Source organism: Fundulus heteroclitus, chromosome 9 (assembly GCF_011125445.2).
Source record: "Fundulus heteroclitus isolate FHET01 chromosome 9, MU-UCD_Fhet_4.1, whole genome shotgun sequence".
Classification (NCBI taxonomy): Eukaryota; Metazoa; Chordata; class Actinopteri; order Cyprinodontiformes; family Fundulidae; genus Fundulus; species Fundulus heteroclitus.
The window spans coordinates 27949869-27960782 of record NC_046369.1 but is presented as its reverse complement, the minus strand read 5'-3'; the positions used below and the strand labels follow the sequence as shown (position 1 = coordinate 27960782).

General features: G+C 41.0%; 1 protein-coding gene across 1 annotated transcript in view; it reads left to right on the top strand.

Moving 5' to 3' along the window:
* Nucleotides 1–10914, top strand: part of ncanb (neurocan b) — a gene marked incomplete at its 5' end in the record, with an annotated part of 192595 nt that overhangs the window by 77239 nt on the left and 104442 nt on the right. The window contains 2 exon segments of the mRNA XM_036141377.1: nt 627–1493; nt 8026–9186. Coding sequence (XP_035997270.1) covers nt 627–1493; nt 8026–9186 — 2028 coding nt within the window.

Here is a 10914-nt window from a genome sequence, read left to right as displayed (position 1 = left end):
TGTGAAGTTTGTGGTTATAATGTGACAGAGCTGCAAGGGGCGGCAGTTTCATTTTCACATTGATGTGACAACTCTCCGTTTGGGTCACGGACATGATATTGCTTCTAATTTCATGGCTTAACATTGTTTGGACATCTTGCATTGACTGCTAAATATACCAGCTTCATATCTGAGAATGACATTTCCATAAATGGAGAAAAATGTCAGTTTCATCTATCAAAGTGCCACTCCTTAAGTGAAACATTTGCAGCACCTCAAATCATGTTAAAGTGAGCAAGATCAGCATGGAAACAGAGCGGCTGGGAATCTGTCAAAACAAACATATGATGGATGGTTCCGTCTTGCAAGCCCTCTTAATATTTTACATAAATCATACCAGCTATATTAAGAGGTTAAATGGTAATATGATTAGTTCGATAACATTTTTATTTACATGAATCCTATTAATATGGACCTATGTTTGTACATTTAAAGTGACAGGAAGTTGTTGTGGAAAATCAGGTGAACTCCAAACAGACTTGTCATTTCATCTTTTGGAGTTCACTCCAGGGTTGATTGTGGAAACAGGTGTTGTGCAGCTGCAGATAAAGTGAAGTAAAGGGAAATGTGAATGTTCTGTGTTGCAGCCCACCAGCCAGCAGCGATCCAGGCGTCTGAGGCGAAGGCTCCGTACCTGGCTGTGAGACCGGCGTCGGAGGCTTTGTCTTTAGTCACTAAAGCCCAGAAACGTGGCCCCTCCAGTAGGATGTCCATCTGGGCTGACCTATTTGCCTCAAACAAAACAGCAGTCCCCTCCTTTGCTAAAAACAATGACTCGTCGGAAATATCTGAAGAGCACGTCGTCATCAACTTAAACCCTGAGGAAGATTGGGACGAAAGGCGCAACGGATCCAGGATAAGCCAGATAGATCCGGACGTTTCTGAGGGGACAGGTAGCAACATGACTTCTGGCTTTCCTGACCTCGAGAGTACAGATAACCATGGGGGTTCAGCCCATGAGGACAAGGATCACAGCTACTTTGGATCAGAAAGCCCAGCGTTATCCCCCATTGCCTCTTCCACCCCCCAGCCTCAGGCAAGTTACAGTCTTCTCACTGAATTTGTTAAAACTCTCATGAGGCCCTTTAAGTTTTTGACGGGAAGCAAAGGGACTGACAAGACAGAGCCGGAACCCACACTGCCTGAGGAAAAAGCTTCAGAGCACCAGTCACAGGGAGAGGCATTCGGCAAAAATCTAAGCGTTCCTAAACCCAGCGGATACAAGGGCAGCATGGACAATGCCATCCTGGAGCACAGAAGCAGCACCCCCCTCAGGGGTCCCAAAAGCGGCCTTCAGAGTTCAGAAAAGGGTCTCTCGGAGCAGGAAAAAGAGCTGATGCCTCTCATTAAGCTGGTGCCTTCGGTCCCAAACGCAGAGCAAAGGGTCAGCGGCGTTCACCCTGCGAACGGAGGAACCAGCTCGACGAATGACGACCTGCAATCCACTTTTAATGGTGAGAGATGTTTGTGCGTCTGTTAGCAAATCCATTGGTGACCTTAAAAACAAAGCTGTCTCAAAGCTGCGTCATTTATAATTCAAGCAAACGTGGTACTAAACAGAAACTCTTTGGCCTCAAATAGAGGCATGGTGCTTTTAAATGTTGCTGGTAAATATGGGATCTATGCATGTCACCATTTTGAAACAATCTCAGCCTCTGCACTACACTTGCTGTTATAGCCCCTCAAGGATTCTGCAATATATCCCTCCGCAGGGCAATTTGAGGCATCGCATGAAATTTAATTACTGTGATTGCAAACAAACGGAGGGGGGTGAGGGTGCACGTGTGGGAGTGCAAAATGTTGAAACAAATGTATTTTTTTTTTTGTCTGTCATGATCGCTTTGTTTGCCATACAAGCCTGGCAAGCTCGAATATTCTTCTTTCCAAACAAAGCAGACCTGCATCCAAACTTGAAGCTTAGTCCTAGGAGTCAAAGATGCATCAGGCTTAAAAGATTAAATGTGCTGAATAAATTAAATCGCACACAAAAGAGGAAAACACGGTAGAAATGTGGTCTGTGTGAACCAAAGAACGAGCAGGGCTAGTTTGAGAGATGAGCGGATAGAAAAGGTCAACACTTGGTCACTTCCAGCTAGCGTTTTTTTTTTTTTTTTCAAAAACACTTCAGGAACAAAGCTGAGATCTACTCCTCCAGTTTATGACTGCAGGGGAAACCGAAGAAGGAATACAGTAGAAAGAATTTATACATTTAATTTTTTTGGTGTAGCAGCTACAAATCTCCGTGTTTAACTGGGAAATCATTTAATACACCACTACAAAGTAGTTTGTTGTTGTAAAGTTAAAAACCAGTCTAATTTTCGTCGATAAGAACCCCGTTTGCTGTGATCATGGCTGTAAGTGTATCTAGAGACTGAAAGTTCTAACTCTGACCAGCTTTACTGTCTTTGTTGAGGAAAAGGACCTCCAAACTATTTTGCTGCCTCCCACATGTTTCATGATGAGGATGGCCTGTCCAGGGTCTTAGGTTCCTGCCACACATAGCCCTGTGAAAATAAGCCCAAATAAGCCCAAAGGTTAGATTTTGGGTTCATCTGACAACCTTCTTCCACGTGTCTGCTACGTCACTTTGCAGAAGAGGCTTCCTATGACCTCCTGTTAGTAATTTTAAAAATATTTTACTGTTCCATAAGGGTGAGACCTTTAGAGCTTTCAGTGCCACAGCATCCTGTCCATGTCTCCTAACTTAGCTGTGGACCTCTTCAGTTTCATGAATCTCTTGGCTGCTTCTCTAATTAAAGCTCTCCTTTCCCAGTCTATCAGTTTAGGTGGACGGCTACGACCTTGATAGGTTGGCAGTTGTGCCACTCTTTCAGTTTATGTTGAGGGTTGGGACAGTGCGTCGCAATGTATCCACAGTTTTGGATATTGTTTGCATCCTAAACCTACTTCAAACCTCACCACAACTTTATTCCTGGCATATCCAGAGGGTGTCTTGGTCTTCATGGCTTTTTTGTTCATTAACTTTCCCTAACACTCCTCTGAAGCCTTAGACGGACAACTGTACTTATTCTGAATTTAAATGACACAGGCGGATTGAGGTGACTTTCAAAGACAGTTGGGTGCACTGGATTTTATTTAGGGGTCTCAAAGTAAAGAGGCTGAGTATACTTACCACACATTTTTGTCTGTAAAAAGAAATTGGAAAACAGGTATCATTCCACCTTCACTTCACTTCTTAGTTTTGCTCTGTCACAAAATTCTAAATAAATATGTTGAGGTGAAAAAAAACAAAATGTAAAACATTTGAATGGGGCATTACTACTTGCGCAAGGCATTGCATGTGCTGGTAGATTGCAGGACCAATAACTACCCGAGCAGTGCATTTACTGTAAGTCCAGTCCACGTTTCTTTCAGAAGAGACATGCAAAAGCTGAGAGAAAGGCGTAGCGCGGCCCGTGGCTGAACGAGGCAGCTTTTCTTCTAATAGGCATGACAGATAACACACACATCCTTGACATCGGCTAAAAGGAGAGGACAGAGACGAAGAAGAACACTCTCACACACACAGCTAGAGGAATTATTCAATAAGTGCATTGCTTTTCTCGCCTTGCAGTTGCTGGCTTTATTAACATAAATACTCTCCGCCGCGTTACCTGAAATCCCATGGCAACCCCATCTCAAGGTATTATTGAAAACCCAAGCTTTAGTCGTCGTGCATTATTTACAGCCTTATCCAATTAACGCGGAGACTGGGCTGCACCACTGTTCACTCCAATCTCCATCTATATCTCAGCCAATTAAGGGCCTGGCTTTTCTGAAGGTGGATGCTAATGATCACAGTAAAGGGTGGGGAACAAACAAGACCGGTGCAAGGAAGCAAGGAAAAAGAGAAAGATTGGGAAAAAAAGAAGGTGAGGTGAAGAAAGATTTTTTTTTCCTGTAAAGCTGCTGAGATGGGAAGCTACCACGCTTCCTACGGAAACATGAGTGGGTTGAAATGAGTCTGTCAAAGCACACTGCAGGATGTCCTTTGGATCGCAGCGGTCCTTTGCAATTAAAAGTGCCATGATTTTTTAGATTAAGGAGGATGAAATTGTTCGCCTTGCACGCCACCGATTCTGGTAAGGTTTTTATGATTGAATGTTTATGTCACCAACTGCTGGCACAGAATAGGTGATGGGGATATGTGACTTACTATTTTATTAAGACCAGTGGAATAATTTCAGCCAATTCAAGGCTTATTCCATTATACAATTTCACAAAGGAACAACATCTTCATGGTGAGAGAAAAATAAAGGCTGCTTTCTTAACATTATTGTTGTCCCATAGGGACAATTTTGCCTTGTAACAAAGTGAAAATATAGAAAACACTATCACCGATACAAAATCGCTACCATTATACATCAAACGAGAAAAAAATAATAATTTATTAAAATAGTAAACTAATCAACAAAAAGAATTCTACTTGATAACTTCTTATGTTTAACTGAATAATGGCCTCAATAATACAATTTCTTCCATCCACTGGATCTTGCTTTTAGGAGCTTGAATCCTTTACAAGATTGTAGAAGCTCATATTTGCTATAGAATCATGGTAGGAAGCGGTAGACAGTTCAATCTCTGCCCACCCTTTGTGGACCCGTGTTTTTCTTCAGCCGCTGGGCGCTACAGGAGCAGCGCTCCCTGCTTTCTAAGCTAATGCATGGTTGTGACGGGATGCTTTTATGTTCTTTACAGACGTCAGATTTATCAAAGTTTTGAGTTGCACAGATATTCGCATGCACATGAATATCCTATTGATTGCCTGTCCTCCATCTGGAGATTTTCCATTGACAATGTCTGGGTCAGCATGACTTTCTTGCAAAGAAACTAGGCCGAGTTTATATTTGAACAGCTTGAACAGGAGATGACCTTCCCATAAATACTCAGGAAAAGCAGCTTGTTCTTGTGAAAAAGTCTCTCTTTTGTTATAAACTAGACAATTAATCATATTGCTATTTTGGAGATTATTTGTACTTCAACATATCCTCCATGTGGGTATGTTTAGTGCCCTGAAAAATTCCATGCTTCCTTAGCTCGAGATTATCAGTACCATGATCCAATAACTACACTGCAATAAGGGAACTACAAGTAAGTAAAATTTTCTTGAAAAGAGTGTATTTGTCCTTGATTTGAGCAGGAAAAACAATATTATCTGCCAATGGAAAGAGTAGTGTCACCCCTAAGATGAGATACTTAATTATACTGTACTTGAAATTAGCTGATGGAGATGAGTTGTTCCTATTTTAAGTGTGAAAATCTTATTCCATACACAGATAATCATATTTACCTGCTCAAATTAAGGACAAATACACTCATTTCAAGACAATTTTATTTACTTTTAGTTCTCTTTTTGCAGTGTAATTAATTCAATGAAAATATCACTATTACTTCAAAAGGATTACGGTGTTTTTGATAAATAAATAAAAAAAAAAAAATGTGTGCTCAAGACCTCAAATTGGCAAGCTAACATATTCGGTTATTCAGCTTGTACATTAAAATATCTTAAAACTGTCTATCAGATGTTTCTTGGGCTCCACAAACAGTTGCTCGTTACCTATTAAAGAAACACACACACATGCATCACACGTCAGCCATGTGATGCCTGAGCCTGAACCGATTCGATTGAAAAATGTAACATTTTTCCTGACATGATTCACCGGGCCCGGCAATAAGTCCTCAGCGTATCTTATTAGATGCCATATCTGTAGACGGTACAGTGTTTTCAGCTCCCCTTTGTCACCCCCTGCTCTCACAATTTAATATCATGTCTGCCTGACCTAGGAGATTCGCACAGCCCGTTTACCCTGGTAAAGTGGAGTGAACGCAGCCGAAGCAGAAGCACTTACAGTGGAAGCACGCAATTACAGTCTGAAAGGGGCTTATTATAAGTTTGTTTTGCAGCGTTTCTGCTGCGGGTTGATTTTTTTTGTCCTTCTTAGTCTACTGCCGACAGTTAGAGCAGCACAGATGAACTTAACTAGTGCTCTAAACATTGCCATAAAATCATCCAACACTATACCTAATCGTCTCATTTTATTTATTACATGGGTCATTACGTAGATGGTCAAACCAGATTAATGACTTTAATTATTCCCGCTTCCATCAATGTGCAAAGTAAAAGTATGTAATTACCTATTTTGGATTATTAATAAGACAATTACGCCTGGCATCAAGGCTCTTATGGAAATGAACCCCTAACTCATAAACCTCACTTAGGCATAAGGCAACGGAGCACCTTGTGAATAATTTACACGCAGTTTAATCTTTTATTCATGGACATCTTTGTGTATGTTCTGGCTCATGCTGCAATTTGTTGTGTCGTCCCGCTGTTCTTTTTGGACATGTAAAGCGAGCCAAAGACTGATGACGCTGCATGCTTCGGCCCCTCATGGATGCAGACGCAGCTACAGCTGCACTGCTGCCCTGAAAAAAGCCACCTCATACCAGCCATGACTCACTCATACAAATAGAATTAATTATTGATAGCGTTGACAAAGTTGAGTTTAAAAGACTGTAAACTGATAGGGTACAGTGGACCACTTAATCTAAACAAAAAGGCAATAGCTGGAGCTGGTGGTAGAGCAAGTTATTTGGTTATTGTGTTACAAATGAGACTTTTTGTCTCCATATGGCCTGGGTTAGGGTTAGGGTTAACCCTGCGGGTAACTGTGTTTCAGCCAGAGCCAGTTTGGGGGCAAAATAATCCACAGAGACTGAGTCGAAGATTTTATATACCTAAATTCTGTTTGGGTATATGCTGCCATTTGTTGTGCGTGGATGTGTGTGCATTTGCTGTATATACTTGTGTGTTTACTTTTCTGTGTGTCTGTGTGTTAAGTTTTGTCCGATGATCTTTAACCCTGATCAACACTGCGAAAAAGCCAACAACAGACAAATCCAGCCAGTCAATTCCAGATCAAAGGACCCATTCCTGCTAGTTCACCAGAAATCCCTGTGGACATTACATAGACAACATTGAGCATTTTGGTAAAATAAATTATTTTAGTGTAAAGAACCTAGCAGACTGGCACCCACATTTGACATATTACCTTGGAAATGTTATTATTATTGGGCTGCACAGTATCGCAGAGGTTAGTGCTCTTGCCTTGCAGCAGGCTGCATGCTGGTAACCCCTTTCTATGTTGAGTTTGCATGTTCTTGCTGGTCGTCTGTTGCTTCCAACCAGGTACTCTGGCTTCCTCCCAAAGGTCCACAAATATGACTGTTAGGTTAATTTCCCTGTCTCCTAATTGTCCTTCGGTAAGACAATGTGGTGCCCCTGGGCACTATACCTAAAAGACCTCCCCCCCCCCCCCCCCCTTATCCGTGCTGTCCTCTGGTCAAAAATATCAGACATAATCAAGGGGATTTCTGTAATGTAATTTACTATTTACTAACTTACACAACTACATGTAGGCATATGAGCAGTGAGCAATATTCAAATATCTCATTTTAAAATGTTGAAATCAAAAAAATTTTTTATTTATTTATCATTTATTATTATTGTGACATCAGTGTTCACAAAACGAATAATGCATGGTCTTTCAACAATTTCAAATAAATAATATAACAATTTATGAAAAATATATTTTTAAAGCATGTGTCATGGCACATTTCCAAGATGTACCCCATCTTTCACCAAATACTCCTCCTCACCAGGTTCTGTGACCCGGTATGGATAGACAATGGATGGCTGAATGTGAGAACTGGGGCACAAATGTTGTTAAGAACAGAAAATAAATTCTAATGTTTAATCAGCACTCACCTCAGAATGTTAAATGTTTGAAGTGGTTCTTACTTATGGCGCCTGGACTTCATAATTATTTGACCAATTGGAGACACTCATAAAGTGCCTGCAGAGCAAAGATGGAAAATAATTAAATGGGTTGATACCTTACAGCAAAAATAATGGTATTTGTCCTCACAGCCACAAATGATCACATTGTATTAATTATTTCTCTATGTCTTTTTTATTTCTCGTAGAATTTCTTCCTTCAGATCCCGTTGAGAATTCACCGTCTATCAACAATGTCAACAAATCTGATCTACCGGGTTCCAGGGAAGGCCATTTCTTTGCTCCTGTCTCCAATGCTCAGTTCCAGTGGGCCCCTAAGTCAGGGAGTGGTCCCAAACACGGGCTTCCTGAAAGTGTGGCATATTTAGCCGAACAAGAATCTTGGGAGCCAAGAGAAGCTAAGGCCGGACCTCTTGAGTTGATGACGCTGCCCAACTCGCTTCATCAGGAGAACCTGGAGAACTATTCGGGTGAAGGCAAAGATCAGGATCCGGAAGGTGCAGGCACTTTGACTGACCAAGGCAGAGTTGTATCAGGAGAGGATAAAGACATGGAGGGTAGTGGAAATGGAAGCAGCTCTCTGGCTGGCTTTGAAATACATGTGAACACATTGGCCAGCCATGGTGTTAAATTAAGCCCCACACCTGAAGATTCACCCAAACCAAGCACTTCTGCGACTGTGGATGAGCAGACTACTCTGTCTCAGTGGCTGCTGGTTAATCAACCCACCACCTCACCTCAGGGCACCCCGGAGTCAGACACAGCTGAGGAGGCCAAGGGAGAGATCTTTTATGTCCACAGGCCGACTGAGATGCTCTCTTCGCCGTCTTTTTTGCAAACACAAGATGAGAGTAAAGAGAATGGTATGGATGTCACAGCTGAAGCTCTGCTGGAGGTACTGACAACTTCTGAGGTGACCTCAGTGGACCCTTTGGCCAGAGATCCACACAGAACTGATCCTGTCACCACAGTCGTTACCATAGAAAATACTCCAGACACCTCCTCCACAGAAGAGCAATCTATTTCCATTTCATGGGTTGCGGAAGAGCAGAAGAACATTAGCGTACCTGACCAGCAAAGCCATCTGTCAGTGACTCCAACGCCTACTGAAGGATCTCAAACTGGAGTCGTTCTACTGAGCACCGACGCCTTAAACTCCGAAACTGGCCTGACAGAAATGGAATCCAGATCTGCAGTCACTGAGTTCTTCGTCGTGGGAAGTGTTCAGACACCATCCAAAGAGTTCAACCCGGAGGAACACAGAATCCCAGAGACTACAGAGAGCAAAGACACAAGCAACCCATTTGGCAGTCTTGTACCTGAATGGGCATTTGACCTCAACCCATCAGGTAAGTTACTTCTATAATTTTACCAGAGAATGATTTATTAATAACATCATAGGTATAATTTTTTCTTATCAATAGGGATTTATTTAACTGCAGTGACATGGGAATGTTTTTGACCTCTGTCAGAATCGGTTTTTGCTTTTAGGTCACACTTAAATGTTGTGTGAAAAAAAATTAACCCTCTTTTTTCAATCATTAATTGAATTTACTAGCCACCTTTTGTGATTCAATTTCAATAACCTTACACAATATAATTACAACCAAATTGCACTTTATTACCATGAATCAGAAAGCAGATGGCAGCAACCTGTAATTAAAAAACATGGCGCAGTGGGGAACTTTTTCAGGATTGGATGGATGGCTAAAATTAATCCAAAGGCGCATCAGAGACTCATTCATAAGATCACACAAAAACCAGAATATCACCTAAAACACTTGTGTCCATGATTTTTTTTTATGTATTTATTTATTAAAAGAATGAGGCAAAAATTGTATCTATGGGAGAGCTCCAAGGTGAAACCTACAGGTTGTTCTGGGTGGCTTTTTTGCACTTAATAAATGTTTGCTTCAACATCATATTTGTTTGATATTAAAATGTGTTTGTTGAAGTCAAACATCTGTAACAATAAAGTAACAATAGAAGACATCTCTAATGTGGAACAGAGTTTTTTTTCTGTCACTATGTGGAGGGGACTCAATCAAAACCAAAGAATTAAACCACCAGAGGATACTATCACTGCTGAGTTTCCGTTCAAAGTTTCTGTTAAATGCTTCAAATTTATCCCCGCCACCCCCCGTCTTCTTTGCTCTGTTGCCTGTTGTTTAATTTTGCAAGTCCCTTCTGCTTCCTTCTGTGACATGGATTTTTATTCCAGCCTGGTTTTTTTTTTTTTTTTTTTTTTTTTCAGCCTCCTTTTTTTAGTCTTCTTTTTATTTCCCTTTCTCTCTCCCCGAATCTGTTAGAGATGGCTCCAGACAGCAAGGCACTGCAGTGAGGTGAGACCAACTAGGTCTTAGGCAAGTAATTAGTGGGTCAGAGCGAGTGCAATTAGATGAACTGGGGAGCAACACTGCACCTAGTGCCCAACAAATCACTGCAGACACAATCTACAAGACGGGACTCGTAATTGAGTGTGGTGTCTTCCTCTCTCTCATTTTCCAGTTTGCTTGTGTTCACGCTGCCTCATTCTTGGGTGCTGGTCTCAACTTTTTTCTCTCACATTCATTGTGCCCCCATGAAGGGAAATATCCTGTTTTTGTCACAGCGTGCTCTCATTGATTGTTTTTATTTGTTTTATTTTTTACCTAATAGACCTGTTACTGTGGCAAAGTAACACAGCGTGAATTAACAAACATTGCTGCCCAACGCCACTCAGTTCCTTCTTGTTCAAATTAGTAGCAAAACAGGCACGCTGAAATGTTACATGCAGGGTTTTTTTGTAAAGAAGCTCAATGTTGTAATATTAATATTGTGAAGTATTGTTTGTTGTGCTTAAATTTTTCATATAATAAGTACAAATTAGATAGTAAAACATATAATACGTTTCACACACTTTTTTGTGTTTTCAAAGTTTGTCACGCTACAATTACAGACTTTAAGTGAAACACCAACAGAAAGTAGCGTGTAATGGTGAAGTAAAAAAAAAATGGTTTGCAAAATTGAAAAAGTGTTGATTTAAGTCTGGACTTTGGATCATTCAGACACATGAAATAAACTGATCTAAACCATTA